This window comes from Colletotrichum chrysophilum, assembly GCF_026319265.1.
Source record: "Colletotrichum chrysophilum strain AFK26 chromosome Unknown scaffold_19, whole genome shotgun sequence".
Lineage (NCBI taxonomy): Eukaryota > Fungi > Ascomycota > Sordariomycetes > Glomerellales > Glomerellaceae > Colletotrichum > Colletotrichum chrysophilum.
Window position 1 is genome coordinate 220,461 of NW_026517306.1, and position 23,127 is coordinate 243,587.

The window sequence follows — 23,127 nt, forward strand, 5'->3', positions numbered from 1 at the left end:
ACGGCACGCACGCGGTTATGCAGCCTGCGTCGTCAGCGTCCTAGGCGGCAGGCACGTCAGAGCATCTCCAGGGGCAAGGAACGACGAAGCGACCCAAGGCGAAGGTTCCGTTCCATCGAGACGAGACGGCCACACACGCCCGGCCCCGCGTCCGACGAGGCTGATCACCGTCTACCACCTACCTCCCACCTACCACTATCACCACTACTGACTGTTGAACATCCATCATGGGTCAATGGTGGGACACCGCGAGGATTGACGCTACCGTCACTCGGCAGTTCGTCTGCCAGTACCTTTTGCCTGACGAAATAGAGCGTTTAGACCGACCTCTGGCCTTCGGCGGGGGGCTGACTGACGGCACTTACTGGGACTGGATCGACTCCAAGGCCAAGCGCGTCTTCTTGATTCTCGTCGACCTCAAGATCCCGGACCAAATATTCGGCATCATTGACGACTCGTGGGACGACCATGATCTCCCCGTTTCTATCGAGCATATCGAGCGCCTGAGGTTAACAGCCACCAAGGACGACAAAGTCGAGCGCAAGTTCTTCATCCGCCAGTTCAATTACCTGCTGAAGCCCTTCCAACGGGGGGACCATATCGTCTTCAACGACTACGAAATCGTGCCCCTTGATGTCATCGAGCGCCGGACGGCCGGGAACACCGCCGTCGAGAAGGTACTCCTGCCGAACTGTCCAGGGCTGGTCTTTTACCGGCGCCGGATCCCTATTGGGAACGGCCCGAGCCAACTAAGTCGAGGAGAGTTTATCGAAATTATCAACAGCATTAGAGGGATCCAGAATGACCACTTGGTCTCTTATTATGCTTCTTATACCCAGCACGGAGCTGCATACGCTCTCTTCACGCCTGCCACGGACTCTAACTTGAAGTCCTTTCTCGGCAACACCCCATCCAATTTCAAGAACTTTCCCAAGAAAGAACGGAGGCGGATGGTGATGAACTGGATCCTGTGTCTCGCCGACACTCTTGCTTACCTCCACAGCCGAAGGCTCTCCCACGGAAACATCAAGCCTTCGACCATACTCTTTACCAACCAGCTTCACATCTTCTACTCTGATTTCACGAGACTAAACCCCGCGATTCTTGCAGGGTATTCCGACAAGAACTCATTCGACCGAGAGTCATATGACTATGCCGCGCCAGAACAGTGGTTTCGTCCAAGCGGCGGCCCGACCAGTCCGATGGGTCGAAAAGCGACTTTGGCCATGTCGACGTCTCCAGAAACGCACACCAACTTCTCTATTCCCAGGAGCGACAACCCCAGCAGTCCGAACGCAATGCTGAGCATGCCAAACCCGCAGCTTAGCCCGCAGGCTGCTGATATTTTCTCTCTCGGATGCGTTATTCTCGATCTCATGAGTTTCCTCGTCAAGAAGACGACAAAGAGCTTCGCAGCCCACCGTGCCGCAAAGCACAAGTCTCCTGGCCGAGGAGGCGCGGTACTAGACTCTTCATTCCACAAAAACTTGGGCCAAGTCGAGTCCTGGATGTCCACGCTAGCGAAGGAAGCGTCAAAGAAAACGTCCGAGTCCGAAGGCGGAGCCGTGTTCAAGGGTATCGTCCCGTTGATGCACATCGTCGCACGCATGCTGTCCGCGAACCCCAACGACCGTCCCCCCGCGTCCGAGGTGCAGACGCAAATCTACCAGATTCTGACGAAATACTGCGACATCACCGAACCACACTGCGTCCATCAGTATGGAGGATGGGACTTTGGCATGTCGCAACTACGCATCCAAGCCGTAAGCCCCAGCTCCGAGCTGATGCCCCAGCCTATTCGGCAGAACTCATTGTCTCAGCCATCACGGCGAGACAGCGGAAGCCTGAGTGGAAGTATCAGCCCACGAGGTCTGGCCCACTCGAGGACAAACAGCAGCGGCGGCATGTCGAACAACAGTGGTATCAGTAGTGCGGCTAGCAGCGAGCATGACCAGGACCGAGAACTCGGGGCTGGGTTCACTGCCTTGCGGAACATCCGGGTACCACCGGTGAGATCGCCGGGACCGTGGGACTCCAGCCCCGCTGTTCCGGGGGGCCGCGGCGACCAAGCCCCGGTGTACTGAGATGGGTTGAAAGAATGTTGTGGGACAGTAAATGGCGCCAATGCAACTAAGCGGTCGTCGGTGATTTGGAGTTCATTCTTTTTCTCCCATTGGGTTGGCGCAGTTGCGATATCGATACCATACTACCAGGTCACCTGGGTCTTGCATCAGAATCTCTCAAGTAGATAAAAAATGGAGGAAGGCGGCCACTACTGGAAGGAAATCTTGGGAAATGTTTGCGTGGTTTTTCAGGTGTTTTTTGCTCAGCGATACCTCTGCCGCGGTTCCTTTGACGCAGGCAAAGTCTGTAACACCCTATCGGAGCAAAGTAGGCGGAAATGGAAATGTGTTGTTTCCTGGGAGACCTCTCTGATGTCTTGATTTGTAGTGACTACCGGTTGAACATACTTTCTTTTTTCTTCCCTTCTCATCCCAACATTGTCGGACAATGCCGTGAAAGAAGCAAAGAAGACCGACTGGCTGTGATGAGCCTGCGTACATTCGTATGAGGGAAATACTACAGGAGGGAGTGCACCCGTGGATGCAGAAGGAACAAACTGTCTATCCAAACAGGATTCCGCCAGATGGACTGACCATCCCTTTTGTAAAAAAGGCACTCTCCCTCTCTCTCCCATATGCACGCGTAACTACAGGGAAGGGCGAATCCGACGGCCTCCGGGGGGACTCGCTGGCGCCGCCGCAGCTATGGCATTATCTGTACCACCTGTTACGTGATGCTATTTCCTGCCGAATGGGCAGTTTACATGACAAACAGAAAACCAAAGAGGCTCAGCAGGGGCCCCGGAGGCTTTTCCCGCGGAGTGGGACACCGCTGCAATATTACCACAGTGGTGGTGGTATTCGTAACGGTGCTGCGTTTATTCTGTCCAGTCACCTGCCAGGCGAGCGTTCAAAAGCATTGCATTAAATTCATCAGTTCGTAGAGGTGACGCTCCTTCTGGGTGAGATGGCTTTTCCATGTGTTCTGGTCGACATTGAGTCGGATCAGGTTGCCTGTCAGCAATGCCATGCGGTTGGCGGCGCTGCAGGGAAGTCTGTCAGCGACCTCTGAGCTCTCGCGCGCACTGCAGGCCTACAGGAACTTGTGTTGCTGCCACAGAAGCCTGCACTGGAGAAGTTGCCCGTCTCGACTTGCGGCCAGCAAGGGTCAGAACCCAGAAGCTTTTCCCACTCACCTTGTGGCGGCTTCTTCGCCTGTTTCTGGCCATGCGGAAAGATCTCTCTCTGGAGCGTGCGGAAACAGCATTTTGGCGAGCGTCTCGGCGAGAGGAGAATAGTAGAGCTACAAAGTCTCGGATTCACCTTTTCGCTGACCTTGGCTGTTGGGGTCCGGCAGCTTCGGGTCGGGGTGCGGTAGGGAGGGGGCCATATTGACCGGCCTCGGTGTAGAGCTTGGCCGACGTCGAACTTCTCCGCACTTTGGCTCTGCCGTCTTCTGTGTCCTAGGGAAAGCCAAGACAATGCGCTGCGAATACTAGACGACTAAAGAGAGTCTTTGGATCGTCTAGTCTCGTTCGGGAAGAGCGTGTCGTGCTTTGTGTCGTCGAATTCGTTATCGTCGCCAACGCCGAGAACGATCGGCCTCGAGGTGCACGCCGTTCGCTTGGCCTCGTAGACCCTTCTTATTCCCCGTTGGTCCCCTTCCCGGTGTCGACATCGACCCCGCCTGCGATCCTGGGTCGCTCTGGCAGACGCGGGGTGAGATTTCGGACGGAGGGTTGAGTCGGATGGTGTTGTCGAGGGGGTTCATTCCACGTTTCAGTGTATGCAAGACGCCGACCAACGAGAAGCGTATTTGTTTGGCATTTCCGCTTTCATCTATGATCGAATGATGTTATGGAGTCGGGGTATCGACTTGGTTGCAAAGTCTCACATTGATCGAAAGATGCAATCGGTGTTACCATTGAGTCTTCCTTTTGCTCGTATCAGTCGTCCGGCACGAAGCCGAGTTTGCTTCGATAGTTTTCGTTTGCTGGTTGCCTGGACGAATGCGAGACATCATATGGATGTATGCGGCGCATATGCTGCGAGACGTGTCACCGATGCAGCTGACGGTCCACCGCATAGGGTTGAAAGGCCTCTCCCTCTCTGCATACAAACACTCTCCAGCACCACGGGCGAATGCGACAGGCGATAACAGTCGCGGTGGAGCCGAGGAGGCTCCCAAGCGACACCCAACAATGGGGATGCTGCAACAACGGAGTCTCCCAGGCTTCGGACTGCCTCACAGAGTTGCAACGACAGGGAACAACAGCTATTGCCCGGATCCACCGGTGACGTTGAGCCTTGAAGCGCCCTCTTTCTGCTCGGTTTTTTCTTCTCCGCCTGCTCACTTTGACATTTGACCCTGAACGAGCCCGAGTACTTCTCAAACGAAACAGCCGCCTGGGTTTCTGGTATCTTTTTTTGCAATCACCGTTGCAACGGCAGCGGACAAGGATCGAGAGCAGAGGATGGAACCAGGGTTAAGCTTACCCTGGTTCGCGTCAAGAATTGCCTTACTGCAGAGCCAAGAGGGATTTGAATGGGACGCTACGCTGAGTGCGTTGCGTCATATTCATTATGACAGAGACGCTATCAGCAGGCCGCCGCCTTTTTTGCCGTGTTGCCGCCGTCGTCCACCATTGGGGGCCGTGAGGAATAGAAGACAATTTCAATCCGTGCCCTGAATGTGGTGTAAGTGTCGCTAATCTGGGCGATGCCCCCGTAGGCCGGTCCAGATGAGAGCAGGCGAGGTGGAAGAGAATTAGAGCAGAGCGAGGAGGAGATTAGGTCGTCGCGTTGCCATCAGTTTCAAGCTAAACACAGGCGGGATTTTCGCCGTTGAATTGGTTGCCCCCGGTGAACAAGGACAGGCCGAGAAACAAACTGATTGTTGGGCCCCTATAGCGACATGACTCTCGATTGAGAACGCGGTAACTTGAAAGAAGGAAAATGCCAAATAGCAGCGTGGCGATTAAGAAATGCCGCTGTTGGCGTTTGTCGTCCGCCTTTTGGTGCTTTTTGCCGGGACGCTAGAAGCTCTTCTGGCTGATAACCTAGCACGCATCAGTGAGAAAGCTCGGTCCGTTTCCCGGCCCCCCGACTCGTGGCGAGGAAGTAGCTGCGTGAGGCTATCCTTAGCGGAACAGGACACGACAAGCTGCGGGCCAATATTCGGGTTGGGACAGCAATGGTGCGGGTTGGTTGGAGAGCTATCAGAGACGGTGTGGCTTCGGGTGGGTGGCGCGCGGCCTCCGTCCGTGGTCGTCGTGGGGGGATACAGGAAGAGAACAGCAAGTTTTGACGACGATCGCGATCTTTTCTTCCCTCTTGATCGGCGTCACCTTAGGTAACGTGAGGTTATTCCGCTCAATTCCCTCTCCCCGCTCTGTCGGACGGCATGTCTGAATACTGGAGAACGGGAGAGGGAGACCAGGAGGAGCGGAAGGATTCTGGGGAGCCCATCAGCCCTGGGGAGAAGTCGTCATATTCCATATCCGTCGAGTAGGCCGAGAGACGCGTCGACGTCTTGCAGAGTCGCATGGTGGCAGAGTGTGGCTGCCTGCTTACTGCGGCAGGCTGGTTGTCTTGCGTCAAGGCAGGCAGGCTCGTTGGCCCCAATGAGGCCGTCCATGTCGCAAAGAACCAGTCAGATTCTGCGAGTTCGCGGCCGGGCGAGGGCGACAATCAAAATGCCTTAGCTTGCCCCCTGGCCCGCCGCCAATGGCACAACATGGCGCACCTCCACTGATCCAGACCCATGCAGCGGCCCTTGTTCAGTTGCTTCAAGCTTGAACTCCTGAGTCCTTGTTCGTTTTCGCCCTCTTGTCGCACCCCTGTTGCCGGTCGTTTTCACCCTGGCCGGGTCGTCGCTAGCACCACAGCGAGCTCCAAGCTCCGACTCCTGCCTTAGTGTGAAGTAGGCATTTTTCTCTCTCATTCGTTTGGCCCTCCACGTGTGTGGAGAGGTGGGATGCGATTCCAAAAAGAGAAAGAGAAGAGCGATGTGAGAAGGGCGACAGGGGGAGTGGGAAAAAATAACCAGGGCCATGTTGTTCTTGCTCATTCGGATTGTGTCCCGCGTCGAGCGCACCAGCAATAAAACAGCTTCTGTTCCCCATGCAATTGTCAGTCACGTCACTCGAACCGAAGCTGCTCACCTACGATACTCCAGGCCTTCTTGCCTTCAAAGTTGCCCTTTCCCGCCTCACCTTGACAGTTCTTCAGCGCGGTTGCTTCGATTGTGAGGTTCTGCCTGATTGTCGTTTGCGTCGAGAAGGCTCGTTGGGTCAGCCGTTGCGCAGTTGTGGCAGTGTCGAGCCTGCAACGGAAGGAATACGTATTGGGGGTTCAGCTTTGGGATAATCGCAGGGAAGGAAGGGCCAGAGACACCAGCAAGGACAAGGAAAGAGACGCCAACAACGGCGACCACAACCACCACAGACGACAGTCGCTACCTGTTAGGCCTACCTGTATGCCTTGCGAACATTGCTGTTGCTCGATTTATTTTAGGCGTCTCTCGTCGGAAAAATCACAACAATCCTAGACAGCAACATCACCAACTTCACAGTGTTCGACTTGCACGCTTTTTTGGGCCTTTTTTGGAGCCACAGCATTTAAACATCACCGACCATCGAATCCTCAACTCTTACGAAACTTGCTATCACTAGCCGAAGCTTGTCGTCAGCTCGAACTGCGGATCGTTCCTCACCATGCGAGTCGCTAGCATCTTCTCGGCGGTGCTGCTTGGCACAGCCGCAGCGCTCGCACCTATTGAAATCCTCGGCAACAAGTTCTTCGACGAGAAGGGCAGACAATGGTTCATGAAAGGTACGTGCCAACCGTTCGTCTCTGTCACTTGACACGTTTCTGTGCCCTCTGCCGTCTCCGCCTCAATTCGTCGTCCTCGTTTACAGAACGTTGCAAGCTGACGCCATCTGCAGGCATTGCCTACCAACTGAGGCCAGGTTAGCCCAGCTCAACCGTTTGCACACTTACACAGCATCCCCTCTAACATGAAGCTTGTTCAGATGATCCGCTCGTCGACACCGAGCAATGCACCCGCGACGCGGACCTCATGAAGACGCTGGGCACCAATGCTATTCGTATATACCATGTCGACCCCGATGCTAACCACGACGGCTGCATGGCTGCTTTCGACAAGGCTGGCATCTACACCCTCATCGACCTCGACACTTTTGACTCTTACATTCTTCCGGTAACTTTGACCCCAACGCAGCCAAGAGCTCCCTTGCTGACGCGTCTTGTAGAATACTCCCTACTGGAACGAGACACAGTTCAATGCGTACGCCAAAGTCATGGACGTCTTTGAGAAATACGACAACGTCCTCGGCTTCTTCGTTGGCAATGAGATCATTGCGCTTGATAACCAGTCTCAGGTTGCCCCTTTCATGAAAGCTGCTGCACGCGATATGAAGGCCTACCGCGACAAGAAGGGTTATCGCAAGATTCCCGTTGGCTACTCTGCGGCCGACATCGCTGAGTTGCGACCCATGCTGCAGGACTACCTCACCTGCGGTGGCAAGCCAGAGGATAACATTGACTTCTTCGGACTCAACTCGTACGAGTGGTGCGACCCCAACACCTACAACACATCCGGTTACGCAAACCTCCAGGCCATGGCTGAGCAGTTCCCCGTCCCCATCTTCTTCACTGAGACGGGATGTATCACTGGCGATGGCCCGCGGACTTGGGACGACCAAGATGCCATCTTCAGTCAGCCCATGGTTGATGACTGGAGCGGAGCAATGGTCTACGAGTGGATCTATGAGGAGAACCGTTACGGTATCGTGTCTTATGGCCCTGAAGTCTCCAAGACGATTACCGCCGGCGATGTTTACGACGGCTTCACCCGCAAAGGCACTCCGATTCCTCGCTCTCCAGAGTTCCAGAATCTCCAGTCCAAGTGGGCTACGATCACACCCACCGGTATCATGAAGTCCGACTACAACCCAAGCAGCGTCTCTACCCGAGAATGTCCCAAGGCCACCGGTGGCTGGCTTGTCGACGGCAATGTCGCCCTGCCTAGTCTTGGGGAGACCTTCAAGGGCAGCTACTCTTCGACGCCAACAGCGGAGCCTGGTGCAACCACATACGCTTCTGGCTCTGCAGCGCCGACTGAATCTGCAAAGTCCTCAGCCCCCGAGAGGCCTTCAGGTTCCGGCACCAAACAGATCGCCGGCATGGCAATCGGTCTTGTCGGTGTGATGATCTTTTTCACCGTGTGGATGTAACCTGCACACGGAAATCACTTTCTCTACTTGTACACTTTGAACATACACTTTCACGACGGACGGAATCACGGCTGATACCCACTTGGCGAAGACACGATACCTTACACTTTTCTTTCTACGGCACGGCATTTGCATAAGGCGTTGTTGTTCTGGCAGGCACACAGGTGGAGCCTTATGTCGATTTGTACACACAAGTCGGTGCGGCGAAGGAGCCACACTATGTGCTGGTGCCCTGAACACGATTTGGTTGGATTATTGCTTCGGATGCTTTCTGTTCTGCATGGATTGCGAGCAGGTTTAATGACGGTTTAATCGATAATACCCGGGTGGAAAAAAAGAGATACCCAGGCGTTGTTTACGAGAATACATAGACAATGACGGAGTTGGCTTTAAGCCCTTTCAATAGATCCGGTCTACACGTACGATCGTTGCTCCTTCCCATCTTGTGACTTTGTGCAAGGAAGTACCGGTAGTCTCGTTGTCCTTCTTTTTGTAACACATTAGGGGAAGGGAGGAGCCCGGCTCGTATCTACGGAGGACTCCCATTCGGCGATCTCGATGATGAATACCTGACTTTGGGTCCGCGCTTGCCTTGAGCATCAGCCATCGCCGACTCAACATCATCTTTTGGAGTATAGGTTGATACTTCAAGCAGACGGAGCGGGTTTGACTTGGTCCTAGATTACAACAGCTGTCCGCAACGGATTCGAGGATTTGTAAATCGTCGCTCGTCGATTCAACGTCACCTTCCGAAATATGCTTTGATGCATCAAGAAAAAATAGTAGGGGAGGCAGGAGCGGGCCAAACTCATTTACATCAGGGGCTATCCACGACGCTTTCCAAGATGAATATTTCGTTCTGGATTCTAGGTAGCTTGCCTTTGGTAGTTACCAACGTCAACTCAAGAGAACCTTCCGAAGTGCTTTCTGAAGCTCCATGTCGAACCAGAAGGAGCGCTCGGCTCATTTGCAGAAGGCGACCATCCACGATGCTTCCGACGATAATTACCTAACTCTGGGTCGTCGATCCGTCGTCAACAATATCGCCGTTTGAATTGTTTGGATCATACCCTATTGCTGTCGATTTTTCCAGCTGCCACCTCTTCCCGCGTTTCAATCTCGCTGCATCGAAATGGACGACGATACTCCTGACCCTGAAAAGCACATAAGAAGACGAGTACACAGGGCTTGGCTCAAAGGCTTCGCCAACGGCATTTGTGTTACCGCCGCGACATCCTGCGTCGTCCTCGTTTCATGGGGGCCAATCGAGAATCACATAAAAAAGCACCGTACTCAAGACAATGCCGCACCTGCACCCGATACGAACTTGTCGAGTACTCCTACTCCTTTCAACAACACTATTTCAACAAATGAGACGTCCATTAGCGTCCAGGCGACACCTCGACCGCTTCTCATGAGCATCAGCAACGTCGGTTCTGATTCTGGATGCATATGCGAGGCCGGCGTCGGGGACGGCGATGTTTTCATCTCCGCGGGGGCATCTGAAGAGTGGACAAGAAACAACGTGTTGCCATGGGTTGCAGCTTGGGTCGCGTGGCAAATCATCGAAAATGCTTAAGAGACCCAGGGATCAAGCAGTCATAGGGCAGTGATTGGCATGAATCGACGATATGGGTTGGGGAAAACATTGCGAATTGAGAGACGAGAAAGGTCCTGGTGGTGCAATAGAGACAGTGGCCATGGCAGTAATGCTGCTTTCGAGGTCATTCTTAGGATGTATGCTTACTTGGAATAAGAAAGGCATCTCGGAAGATGGACATTCCATCACGGAAACGATTGTACACTCAATGCCGGCGTACTAAGCCCTCTTGATATGAGGTATAACGGAACAGCTGTTGGAAGAACAGTCCGACCTTTCTTAGTTTATGATCTCCTGCATCTTGGTGGCCTGTTTTATGTCAACCCGTTCCGGGCTCTGGCTAGAGATGATGGTTCTAGGCAGCTGAATGGTCATCGACAAGCTCTGGCAGCTCGACATGAGGGGTTGCTCAGCGTAAGCTGCAACAAGACATGGGAGCTGATTGCCTAAGTGGGACGGTGTTGTCGTCGTCGTAGTTGTTCTTGTATGCCGTTGGCCTGCCGGGGTGAGCATTGCGTGTGACAGGCAGGGGGGATGATGGGAAACGGCAGAAGGGGGCTGAGTGAGATCCATGGTCTCTGGAGCCAGTCGCAACCTAAGAAAGAGGTTTGACGGATTGCTTTTTTTGTAAGAGGGGATCGCCGCGGGTGGCATTCACGTCAAGACGCCTGTCATCATGCTAACAGTGTGGGCACGGACATATCTGAGATCCAATGGGGGTGTGCAGTCGATTGTGTCAAGGTGCCATCGTAGGAGATGTCGATGGTTGAGTATGCCTTGGGGCATACATGGTGGTGTTATGACAGACTGATAATGCGAGTTTCTTCTGGGTGTGTATCATGATGGCTTCCCCGCTCGGCATCTTGCCCACGAGATGGACACGACACTGCACATGATGATCTTGATGAAAACGACGTTTCCGTTTTTCTGCTGGCAGGCGGCATAACGTCGCCTTCAGATCTGCCTGCTGTCACGGATCGGGTCGATCTTAACGTTTTCGAATTGTTCGACATCCAGAAGGCATCCAGAAACACAGGCCAGCCGCGTTTTCCGTCGTTCAGCTTCATGCGAGCAAAGTATGCCCACTCGTGCACATAAAGTGGTGGCTTATACCAGTTCTTAATAGCTGCAGTCTGTCATTGACAGCTGATCGCGCGCGGGAAGATGGGAAGCACACTGGAACGAAAATGCCCGAACGACGGGCCTTTCTGTCAGAATGCTAATGCCGCGCTATTGAGACTTGGACGTGGCAATATTGGTGATATTTGACATTCGGTATTGACGCTGGGTGGGCAGGTTTCATGTTTTGCTTGGCCGGGGAACGTTGTCGGCCTTCGGTGAGTGCCATTGTTAGCGGGGACCAGGGGGGTTTTGGGAGCCAGAGCCAAAGAATGCAGTGCAGCGCAGGTCGTAGAAAATGGCTCGTGTACTATATCTCGAGGGAAGAAGGTTTTGAACATGAGGCGACCCGATTTTCTGTCGTTCCTTTCGGGTGCCGAGAGATGACAAAAACAGGAAATCTGGACCAACTTTGACTTTGGGGCTGACTTGACGTGACGGAATCTTGTCCTATTCTCGGCAACCTTATAGGGTGTGGATTATAGGACGAAGAAAGATTGGATTGGACGGGTGCCGCTAATCAAGAAAGGCAGTTTTGATGGTGCTGTTGTCGTCGAATTCGAAGCCGGCTCATCAGAGTCTGAGCGCATCGTTGAATCTCCAGATTTTCTTCTTGACGAGACGCACTGGCGATCTGATCACCAGACTGGGACTGCACCCACAGTCCCCCAAACCCTGGGTGACCCCGGCTTTGTTTCCTTCGTCTTGTCTTTTCTTTTTCCTTTCTCGGATCCCCTTCTCTCCCTCGGTGCGACTGAGCCGGATCGTTCGCCCTAAAAATACGTAACTGGAGAACCCCGAGTCTGAGCTGCGTTGTGTCGAGGACTTGGCAACAGACAACAAGTACACACCACCGGCGAAGAAGACGAATACTACAAAGCGAGAACGAGGCCATCCACATCAACTGACACTCTGATCTTATACCTTGGCCAGATGCTGTTATACATATATGCAGCACAAGTCATGGGCGATGCCAGCGGACACACGCAAGTCAGTCCGTCGATCAATCTGTGAGCGTCAGCCGCATTTCGACTGCTTTAAGTGGTGTGCCTCACAGAAACCTGCATCGATATGCAAGTCCGCAGCAGCATGAATATGCAGAAACCAGGCGTCCCGTCGTTGCATTTGTGGCTTGCGGCACAGCAGGACATTCACACTTTGCTCGTCAGACCTCACTGACTGTAAGTGTATTGTGAACGTCTTACAAGTTGCACCGACCAGAGTGCAGCCCGCAACTGGAATCATAATCACAAATCACCTCGGCCAGTGCCCGGGTGCGGCTTACCTGAAAACAGACCGACTCCCTCTACCGGACGGGATCCCCCCAAACCGAACCGGCCTCACCCCGGCAGGCGCACCGCAGCGAGGACTACGAGATACAGGATGAACGTTCTGAAACGCGACTCGATGCCGCGCCGTGGAGCCAATCGGTGTATGCCGTTGGCTGCCCCAGCTCTCCACGTCCTCTCCGTGACCCCGTCTCTTCTCAACTCTTCCAACCTCACCATCTGCACTCTGCACGTTCCCTTGAAACAAGGCCAGCAGCCCGTTCACGTCATGTAGGCTCCGGCTCTGCTGTCTCCAATCAACGCCCACCCGCAACGCTCTGGCACCGCACCATCGTCCGGAACTGCCCCGTCAGTTTGTCCTGTCCTGTCTCGTGTCGCTGGCTGTCTCTTTCGTCGTACTTGCACACCCTCCCGCACGCTTCTGGCAGATCCGGACAGGCAGAAGCGTAGCCACGAGAGAGGCCGTCACGCAGGTACCAGGCACACCCGCGCGACAATCCGTGGAACCGCTGTCATGGGTCTCTGACCAGGTCCATCCAGGCTGACGCAACAAACGCAGGACATGCCACGCCAAATGACAGTACGTGTGGGAGGGTTGGAGCATCGTCGTCCCTCACTTTTCCTATTCGGGGTTGTTCGTTTTGATACTCTACTAGGCTAGAGAAAGAATCACGGTCCGAGGCAGCGAGTGCTTGCTTCGTCGTGAAGCGAGGGCGAAAAAGCAAACTTGGTAGATCACTCCGTGCGTCTCACCTCCACACTCTTCACATCTCGTCATCGGCGCGCCAGACCGAGCCTATAATGACCTATATCACGGCTTACTCGCGCCTTGCCCCGGCAGACGAGCGTCCCGGGCTGGGCCTGCCACCGTGATCTGTTGCCCTTTTTCTCGTCGTCCCGGGTTTTTCATACAAGTCCATCCTGGACATACGGAGTTACCCCCGCCCCAGCCGCCGATACGCGAGAAAATCATGAGGGAGAAGCGAAAGAGAGAGGGACACAGAGCCCCGCCCTTGCCGGACGCCGCATCCAGGGTGCCTGTCCGTCCCTCTTTTTGGATTGATATTATACCTGGCCAACTTGATAAGACGGCATCGCAGCAGCAGGACGGGTCACAAGCAAGGCGTTCCTGCAGCATCTCATACCGGGGAGGGGCCAACACACGCACGCAAGAAACCCGGCCGCCATCGCCGCGTGGTTCCGTTGCATCGATGGTCCGGCCTCCTCTCTGTCTCCCTCTCCCCATGTCATTCCCTGGGGCGCAGAGCCAGCAGTTCTACCCTCACGGCTGATACGTCGGACGAAGCTGAGGCAGACAGGGCAGACGCGGGCTGGGAGTCCTGTGGGTGCGGGAATGACGGGTGCGCATGTAGCGGTCTGCGGCTACCGTACCTCAGTTTTTGTGCTTATATGTAGCGTCGCAGTCGCGCACGCGCATCTGCGGCGCACATCTCGAAGCTAGTGTTTTGTTCTGCTGGAACCCTGGATCTGTTTCTCGACGTCTTGTACAAAGACCGGGCCACCGCCCACCCACACCGATTCGGAAGGTCTGGGTGTCAGTGGAAGGACAAACATTTTCCTGCATCGGACCAGCGGTTCGACTTGTCCTCAGCACGACTGCATATGCAAACGCATCCACTCGCACACAGCTTGAAGCTGGAGGCTCGACAGAGTGAGGCCGCACAAGGACGGCCGAGATGTCGCTCAGGTTCTACAAGACGCCCGGCGCCGAGCGGCCGTGGCGCCCGCCGGTCATGGACGAGGACTGCCGGCGGTACCGTCGTCGAACGAGGCGAAGCAACAAGTGGATTCCACCCCGGTTGGCTTTTGAGGAGATTATCAGGAACAACACGGCATCGGTGAGCTTCAAGCAGACAAGTGTGCTGGAGTTTACGGCACCCCACTAACATGATCACCAGCCATGCTCACTGAACGACTTTATGGATTACCTCGTCTACGTCGAGCAAGATGCCGAGCCCCTCCAGTTCTTTCTCTGGTACTGCAGCTATGTCCAGACATGGACCACTCTCTCGCCTGAAGAACGTGCTCTCGCACCACGCTGGGATCCGTACCGGGGCAAGAAGCTCACTTCGAAGGAGAGAAGGGCGAAGAACTCGAGCAAAGTCAGCAATATTCTGGAAATTCTTGACGAGGAGAGTAACCAGACGAATGTCGGCGCGGATGGAAAGAGTCCGACTGGAAAGCACAACCGCAACGCATCGGCCGCGACGAACTTTTCTCATCCAAGAGCGACTTATATGAAGGGGGATGAGAAGGAAGCGGGGGAGACGATATCGGCAGCTGGTAAGATTCCATTCACTCCTCACGGCGGGATGCTCGCGAGACGTTCTTTTGACCTTTCATGAAGCTAACCTACCCCAGCCTCACCATCATCTCAACCCTTCCGTTCCGACATCACCACCATCGTAAATCACTACATCAACCCCAACGCCCCACGGCGTCTAAACCTAACAAAGGATGATCGCACATCCGTTTTGACAGCAGCAGCCTCTACAACGCACCCCTCCGCTTTGCTGCTGGCGTTCGAAAAGGCCGAGGCCCTTCTCCGCGGCAAGCTGCACCCAAACTTCATCCGCCACAACATCTCCAACACCAACCCAATGGCAACACATCTTCTGCGCGGCGTTGGTTTCTGTCTCTTCATTCTCGGGCTGGGTCTCGACATTGCATTCATTCTTTCATCCATTTCACGGTACTACCGTCTCTTATCCGCGCCCTTAATATTCTCCGGCCTGGCCGTCCTGGTAGCTGCGTTGGACGGCGTGTCGCTATCCCTCCACTTGGCACATCGACGACACGTCCGGCCATGGGAGGTGCCGGACCTGGAATCCGGAACCGGGGCCGACAAGCGGCACCGCCGGGCTGCTACATCGGAAAGCGTCTCGGGAGCTGTGGACCCGCTGCGCAAACCTACACTACAGACTTTTGGCCCTGAGAACCTCTTCCTGAACGAAGAATGGGTCGCCACGTACGAGCAGCGGTCCTTTTTTCGAAAAGTGTTTGAACGGAGCATAGTGAGTAAGAACAAGCACTTGCGCATCCTGCAAGACGGCGTTGTTGCCGGAGCGGCGCTGTGGGCTGGGTTAGCTACCGTCGCTCTTGGTGTCGGATCGGTTTTTATACCCTCGTATAATCTTTTTTGAGCTGTTTCGAGGAGCGTTTTATGAGATCATGACAGTCTTTTCTGGGATACGGATAGAGATTTACAAAAGCATACACGCAGGCGGGCACTGGGATCTGGCAAGGGTTGATGGATGCATTGGCTATAATGGAGGAGATATCCTGAGTCATAGTGAATAAGACAACATACCATCCATCTAAGTGTGTTTCTTCTTGACCAAACATGAGGTGATGTTTCGAAGTTGATAAACACGGCTAGAGGTAGGACATGATGATCCTCTTGGAAGCATTCTCGATGGACGAAGTCAACCTCGTGCCGTAAACATTGGCTGAAGTTGTGATTATGTGAAAACTACATCCGCCACAGTGTGAACGAGACGAGAATCGAGACGTCTCTGATTCAAGTGGCCGTGTACGAACAAGAGCGACGCTGAAGAGACAGCATGCTGTATGATGCCTCTTGAGGGTGGTTATGAACTGAACATGTGGAACTCTTTGAGATTGAATGACTTCACGATGCTGAAGCTGCTAATGCTTACGCCTGGCTTCTATGACGTATTCCGGTGCTTGAACTGTAATCCACAATGACCTGCAAGTGTATACACGACGCTGAATGTTCCGTGGCGTAGAGCTGAAAACGTGCCTGAAGTGCCATGTCCACACTCAAAAGTTGAACAACAGAACGTAAAGTCAACAGAGTTGAGATCGTCAACGTTCCCTAGCTCCACTTTCACAAATCCAAGACACAACTAGCGGGAAACAATGGGGGCACGGAGCTTTGTTCCATGAGACGCCGCCGTTCAGCGCGGGGTTGCCACAAATGGACGCTGTTTTCGCCTTATCGCAACGCTCCGGCAGTGACCTTCCGCTTATCGGACCCTGTCACCCCTCCAAGTCCGCGCCATGCAGCAACCCCAAGCTAAATGATTGTAGCTCCCCGGAGCCGACTTTAATCTAATCGATTGCGGTGACTCAGATACAAACCACGAAATCACCCGTCTTACAAGTCACCAACACAAAATCAGCCTCAGTAGCGGCCCGGAACAGAATGTCGGGACCTGTACGTCTTCCGTCTTTCCCAATTGACCCCGCCGCGTGCCTCTGACGGCCTCACTGACCAAACAATGTCCACCCAGCGTGCAGTCGTCCCGTCCCTCGAGACGGTCAGGTCCGTCCTGTCCGCCCCCGCCGGCAACAAGAAGCCCACCCTCGTCCCCGTATACCGCCAGATCTCCTCCGACCTGATCACGCCCTCCGCCGCCTACCTGAAGGTCTCCGCCGCCCACAAGGACTCCGACTACTCCTTCCTCTTCGAGAGCGCCGCCACAGAGCGTGTCGGTCGCTACAGCTTCGTCGGCGCCGGTCCCAGGAAAGTCCTCGCCACAGGACCCGGGTACGGCCCGGAATGCGATCCCCTACCGGCCCTCGAGGCTGAGTTGGCGAGCCACGTCGTTGCGCATGTGCCGGGCCTGCAGCTGCCGCCCATGGCGGGCGGTGCCGTCGGCTACGTCGGGTATGACTGCGTCCGCTACTTTGAGCCCAAGACGGCGCGGCCGATGAAGGACGTTTTGAAGATCCCCGAGAGTCTGTTCATGCTCTTCGACACCATTGTGGCGTTTGATAGGTTCTACGGCGTGATCAAGGTCATCACATATCTGAACGTCCCGGAGGACCTCTCGCAGCTGGAGGCAGAATACCAAAAGGCGACACAGACGATCGACGAGCTCATCGCCGTGCTCAACGCCCCCGAGATCCCCCTGCCGGAGCAGCAGCCGATCGAGCTGGGCCAGGAGTACACCTCCAACGTCGGCCAGAAGGGGTACGAGGCGCACGTCACGGCGCTGAAGAAGCACATTGTCAAGGGCGACATCATCCAGGCGGTGCCCTCGCAGCGCTTCGCCCGCCCGACGTCGCTGCACCCCTTCAACATCTACCGCCACCTGCGCACGGTGAACCCGTCGCCGTACCTGTTCTACGTCAACTGCAAGGACTTCCAGATCGTCGGCGCGTCGCCGGAGCTGCTCGTCAAGTCGGAGGGCGGGCGGGTCATCACGCACCCGATCGCGGGCACGGTGAAGCGGGGCAAGACGCCGGAGGAGGATCAGCGGCTGGCGGACGAGCTGCGCAGCTCGCTGAAGGACCGCGCGGAGCACGTCATGCTGGTCGACCTGGCGCGCAACGACGTCAACCGCGTGGGCGACCCGTACACGGTGCGCGTGGACCACCTCATGGTTGTGGAGAAGTTCAGCCACGTCCAGCACCTGGTGTCGCAGGTCTCGGGCGTGTTGAGGCCGGACCAGACGAGGTTCGATGCCTTCCGCAGCATCTTCCCCGCCGGCACGGTGTCGGGCGCGCCCAAGGTCAAGGCGATGGAGCTGATTGCCGAGCTGGAGCAGGAGAAGAGGGGCATCTATGCTGGTGCGGTGGGATACTTTGGCTACGGCGGCCTCGATGAGAAGGGCGAGGAGGTGGAGGGTGCTATGGACACTTGCATCGCGCTGCGGACGATGCTTGTGAAGGATGGTGTTGCGTATCTGCAAGCCGGTGAGTTTACCCCTATTTGTGATGAGGTGAAACATTAAAGCTGACTTTGGTGGCAGGTGGTGGTATTGTGTTTGACTCAGATGAGTAAGTGGCTAGCCCCTTTTCATTGTGAAGACTTGTGCTGACGTTTTCATAGGTACGATGAGTGGATGGAGACGATGAACAAGCTCGGCGCAAACATGCAATGCGTAACGACAGCGGAACAGCTGTATTACGAGCAACAGCAGGCTGCGAGTAAATAATGATAGACGGAAATAGAAATTTTGTTTCGGCGGCGTTCACATGATGTTTTGTTCCTGACGTTTGTGAAATGTGGGTTGGTGATTCGTGAGGCGTATGTTCATGAAGATGAGGTCGATTGTCGTTCTTGCAATCCCCGGCTGGTATATGATCTGATCTCGTTGTGGGATGGTTTGATTCGTGGGACCGAGATATATGATGTATTCACCGAGCATGGCCAAGAAAACTTGACTTGGTTTCCAGTTCTCATGACCACAACGAAGTGCAACTCGCCATCGATCCGCAGATGTCGTTTCTTGGGTATCAAACTTGTGCTCTTTTTCATTTGGCACTTTATAATATCTTCTTCGGACACCTTCTCTTGAATCCGCATGGCGTATGAGAAGAGTCTAGCTCTCAACAGACAGAGCCTTCACACCAACCAGCTTCGCCCCCTTACCCTTGCCCTCCGTCGTAACAAGCCAGTATTCCGTCCTCACTCCGCCCTTGGGCACCACATAGACCCTCACGTCGTTGCCCTTGCCCGCCTTGCGCACCGCCTCGATGATGTCCTTGTAGTCGCCGTTCGCGTCCCAGTCGACGGGGTCCTGGAGCTCGACGTCGGCATTCTCGGGATCAGGGTGCTGGATAAGCTGCGCGAACTCGACTACAACCCGCATCATTAGCAAAGCTCCTCCCCAAATGCGAACACAGCATGATACCAACCTTCATCAGGCAGTCCCTTGCCGCCCTCATCCCACGCCAGCGCAACGCCGACAAACGGCTCGTCCGCATCAGACACATACACCTTGTCCTCCTTCAACACATCCTGAATCGCCTTGGGCACCTCCACACCCTCGTCCTGCGCCTTGAACTCTCCCTTCTTGGTAGCCGCAGGCTTTGCGTAGCCCTCGTTGGGATCCTGGTTAGCCTTGTCCAGGAAGGCAGCGTAATCCGCGTCGGACATCTTGAGGTACTGTGTCGTCGTAGCGAAGCTTCGTGTAACGAGTGGGTAGAGGTGCGATCTAGCTCTGATCGCGTTGTTCGTTTGTAAGATGGGGCGAAATGCTCTGCGGTAGAGATTTCTGGCAAGTGATCGAGGTAGCGTAGTCGCGTTCATTCGTAAGGATGGCGGGGTCGAGGAGGGGAGCTGTGATTATAAGGCAGGAGTGGTTGTGGTCGCGGCTGGTTCGCGGGACATCATGCACGGTGTGGTTGGGCATTTCGGAATGACGCAACGCGCCGGCTAGCCACGCCTCACGCCGCTGCGAGTGGACCGGGATACCCCACCATGCGGTTGCCGGGTGCGCCACATTGAGACTAAATAGAGAAAAAAAAAGAAAAGAGAGCAAAACTGCAGGGGTGGAGAAGCGAGCGCCACAAGCGCACAGGAAAATATGCGCCGTAAAATCCGAAAAGTTCATCGAAAAGTTGGCAAAATTCGTCAATTGCGCAAATTTGAGCAAGAGTCTCTACGAACACATGCAAATGGGATGGTCATCTAGGTATCATTCATTGGTTTGACTTTTTGATTCCGGCACTCATTTTAAACCTCTTTTGAGGTGTCCCAAACCATCCGAATAGTAACGTGAAGAACCCTCGACACCTATGCCATGACCATGATACAATGAAAGTGAATCGTTCCCCATTTAAGCGGTAGCAAGGTCCTTCTTGAGAGTACCCTGGTACTGCTTCTTCTCCGCCGGCGTCTGGAAAGCACCGTGTCCGAACTCGGACGAGGTGTCGATCCACTTGAGGTCGATCTTCTCGAGGGCCTTGCGGGAAGTGTGAGTCCACATGGACTTGCGGAGGGTGACGACACGCTTCTTGGGGCCGGGGATGGAGCCCTTGACCATGACGAAGTCGTTCTTGACCTCACCGTAGCGGACGAAGCCACCGAGGCTGGGAGCATGTTAGCAGTTGCGCGCAATTGAATAGAAGGTGGGAAAACATACGGAGTGATGGTCTTCTTGGTGACGTCGAGCTCAGTGGCGGCGTTGTCGTCAGCGTCGCCCTTGCCGATTCTGTAAACCTTGTGGTTGACAGAGGTACGGTGGTGGTATCCGTCCTGACCGGCACGGGCAACGGTCCACTGGACGTGGGAAGGATGCCAAGCACCGATACAAGCGACCTTGCGGAGACCCTTGTGAGTCTTGCGAGGAAGCTTCTTGGTACCCCAACGGGAGGTGACACCGTTGAATCCCTTGCCCTTGGTGACGGCAATGACGTCGATAACCTCGTCCTTCTCGAAGACGGAGCTGACCTCAACGGGCTTCTCGAAGAGACCGTAGCCGAAGTCGACCTTCTCGGGAACAGAGCCACCGTTGATCTGGATCTCCATGAGGTGGGCCTTCTTCTGCTTGAGGGGAGTCTTGCGGATCTGGGTGTGGGCGAGGACACGGACGACGGTGCAGTACTTCTTGATGCGCTCGATCTCGCGGGTGATGTTGGCGCCGGAGGACTCGGCGTGCTGCTTGGCGTACTTGGTGAAGGCCTTCTTCTTGGACTTGTACCAGTTCTTGTAGAAGCGACGGCGGAGCTCGTCGGACAAGTGCTCGGCCCAGACGGTGGTGAGAGAGCGAAGACCGCGGGGAGTCTCGATGTAACCCACAATACCAACAACGATCACCTAGAAGATGTTAGCCATAGGCACAAAGCCAAGCGGGCTGCGTTGCTAGTACAGGGGGGGTATCAATGATGGAGACGGCCTCAACCACCTCCTTCTTGTTGGCCTTGGCGCCGGGACGGTCGAGGTCGCGAACGATCGTGGTCATGCCAGCCTTGTAACCCATAGTTGCGGTTAAGTGCGGCGATGCTTTGGCATTGTCCTTGGGGAAGCTGTTGAAGGCATCGTCAGCATGGTGTTCTTCAACATCTTCAACCCCAAAATTCCGAAAATTCCAGGAAACTCCCAGAAATTCCGGACAGCTCGGGAGAGCAGAGAAAACGAAGAAACAGGAAACAACCGACCTTTTACACTTGCCTCTGTGCCTAGCAGCACGCTTGCGCGGCAGGTAAGCCAGCGAACCGTGGCGGGGAGCCTCGTACTCTGTGTGAACGGTGAGCCTTCATTCTTGTCGATGTTTGTGCGGTTGAAGCGCAATTGGAGCGCGAAAGGAGAGAAAGTAGCGAAAGGAGCGCGAAAACGTACTGCGGTGAGACATCGTGGTGTTCCTGTGAATTGGCGGGGTTAGTTGGACAGGAAAACGATGGTCGACGGTCGAGAGAGGTGTAAGAAAAGAATGTGAGGCTTTTCGCGAGACCCCCTGCGTAGGTGGGATGGGAGACGGGTAGAGATCCTGACCAGAAGGGCAGTTACCCTTATCGATAAGGTAGGTGCCCCGTTCCCGAAAAAAAAATCCTGCTTCTCATCTGGTCTGTGCAAATGCACTAGAGCGGCTCAGATCACGTGCTGTTCTGGCTGTCTCCACTTTCTGCCGCCGTCTCACAATCTTGGTTTCATCGTGACGCCTGCCCCCACTGCTAATGTCGTTGTCGTCGTCGTCGTCCAGTTAGACCTGACAACTAACCTGGAACACCAGACATCTATGTTATTCCTGCCCTCTTGACTTTCGCCGTTGCTCTTGACCTTGTTGCTGTCCTCTCTCGTTGTCACTGTAGCCGCCTCCGTCGCTATCGTAGTCGTCTTCGTCCGTCATCGTTGTGCTGTAAATCTGATCTCGAACTTCCCTCATCAGATTCTCTTCTTATTGCAGTTACTTCCGCCATCTCCCTTGTTGCTGCTGTTATTGTCCGCGTCGTTGTTGTCGTCCTCGTCGTCCGGTGTCTCTCCCGAGTCCGTCGAAGCAATAGCCGGTTCCTCTTAGCTGTCCCTAATGTCCGAATATCTGATGCGAACAACTCCGAAAGACTATTGTCCTGTGAGCGGCTGTCTCTTCTCGAGCCTGCGCCGGGCATCGCGCCACAGTTGAACTTTTCTACCTTTCTGGCCCAGTCGTTGAGTGTCTAGCATCCCCCTTTTTTTTTCTGTCTTCTGGTATCTGAAACTTCAAAACGCATTAAACCCAGGAATATCGTCGGCTTCTGAGTAGCAGTCCCTCCCCAACGACTTCTTTCTCTCAACTGTTCCTTCTCATATTTAATGCAGACAACACCCTCCCTCGGGAAGGCTGCTAGCCTACCAGTTCCACAAGTCTACGCCGACATCCATTCTTAAAGCAGGCGAAGTTCTAGAGGGAACGCCAGCGCCGGCAGCATGTCTACTTCCCAGCAAGGCACGGCACAGCCCATGCTATCCCCATCTCTCAATCCAAGCTCCTAATCGGTCCACCCCCTGCAGAAAATCAGATTTCTCAGCCTTAGGTGGATAAAATAGCCATCAGAAGGCTGGCGGGAGTTAGCAGACGGTGATCGGCGGTGTAAGCGGAAGATAGAGTTTGTACAGCGAGCCAACGTGAGCGACTGACTTCGGGAACTGCTTTGAAGACAACGATGCAGACCTGATCAATGGATAGACGCTTTCACACCTCCCTTCCGGCGATCCTGGGTCCATTCTTTCCTCCCAGTAAAGGGATAAGTGACGTCAAGGGATTTCAGCATCACAACCCACGACATGATATGCAACGTAGGATGCGATGAAGACCAATTAACGAAGCGTATCTCAAAGAACAGCTAAAACAGACTCGATGTAGAAAACGACTTGAAGCATTCCCAGAAGCTATGAAGAAAGGAACATCTGAAAACCTTATAAGATCTAGTTGAGAAGGATATGGCGCCGTTACAGGACAGGCCACTCGAAGAACCCAGCCTCCCTACATTACTCGCAAGTGGACTCAATGTGGCCATGGTATTTCTCTCGCTCATTCACAGACGGGGGATCAAGGTTGTCTCTCAGTAGAGAAACATACCATCACGTCCTAAAGCTGGTAGAACAT

At 54.5% G+C, this 23,127-nt stretch overlaps 6 protein-coding genes across 6 annotated transcripts; 4 read left to right on the forward strand and 2 right to left on the reverse strand.

Moving 5' to 3' along the window:
- Positions 1–227: 227 nt before the first annotated feature.
- On the forward strand, positions 228–2,084 carry COL26b_003440 (uncharacterized protein; the record flags this gene model as incomplete). Its single annotated transcript, XM_053176337.1, has 1 exon — positions 228–2,084. The coding sequence occupies one exon, from the start codon at positions 228–230 to the stop codon at positions 2,082–2,084; it is 1,857 nt and encodes a 618-aa protein (XP_053039686.1).
- Positions 2,085–6,778: 4,694 nt separating this feature from the next.
- COL26b_003441 (uncharacterized protein) lies at positions 6,779–8,320 on the forward strand (the record flags this gene model as incomplete). The annotated part of the gene is made up of 3 exons (XM_053176338.1): positions 6,779–6,896; positions 7,097–7,284; positions 7,337–8,320. 3 exons carry the CDS (start codon positions 6,779–6,781, stop codon positions 8,318–8,320), a joined length of 1,290 nt encoding a protein of 429 aa, XP_053039687.1.
- Positions 8,321–14,025: 5,705 nt separating this feature from the next.
- Positions 14,026–15,492, forward strand: COL26b_003442 (uncharacterized protein; the record flags this gene model as incomplete). The annotated part of the gene is made up of 3 exons (XM_053176339.1): positions 14,026–14,187; positions 14,248–14,632; positions 14,711–15,492. 3 exons carry the CDS (start codon positions 14,026–14,028, stop codon positions 15,490–15,492), a joined length of 1,329 nt encoding a protein of 442 aa, XP_053039688.1.
- A 1,101-nt stretch (positions 15,493–16,593) lies between these two features.
- On the forward strand, positions 16,594–18,255 carry TRP2 (anthranilate synthase component 1; the record flags this gene model as incomplete). Its single annotated transcript, XM_053176340.1, has 3 exons — positions 16,594–18,013; positions 18,070–18,097; positions 18,150–18,255. 3 exons carry the CDS (start codon positions 16,594–16,596, stop codon positions 18,253–18,255), a joined length of 1,554 nt encoding a protein of 517 aa, XP_053039689.1.
- Positions 18,256–18,642: 387 nt separating this feature from the next.
- Positions 18,643–19,199, reverse strand: COL26b_003444 (uncharacterized protein; the record flags this gene model as incomplete). Its single annotated transcript, XM_053176341.1, has 2 exons — positions 18,643–18,899; positions 18,959–19,199. 2 exons carry the CDS (start codon positions 19,197–19,199, stop codon positions 18,643–18,645), a joined length of 498 nt encoding a protein of 165 aa, XP_053039690.1.
- Positions 19,200–19,881: 682 nt separating this feature from the next.
- RPL3 (60S ribosomal protein L3) lies at positions 19,882–21,396 on the reverse strand (the record flags this gene model as incomplete). The annotated part of the gene is made up of 5 exons (XM_053176342.1): positions 19,882–20,134; positions 20,188–20,861; positions 20,914–21,070; positions 21,203–21,281; positions 21,384–21,396. The coding sequence occupies 5 exons, from the start codon at positions 21,394–21,396 to the stop codon at positions 19,882–19,884; spliced, it is 1,176 nt and encodes a 391-aa protein (XP_053039691.1).
- Between the last annotated feature and the right edge of the window lie 1,731 nt (positions 21,397–23,127).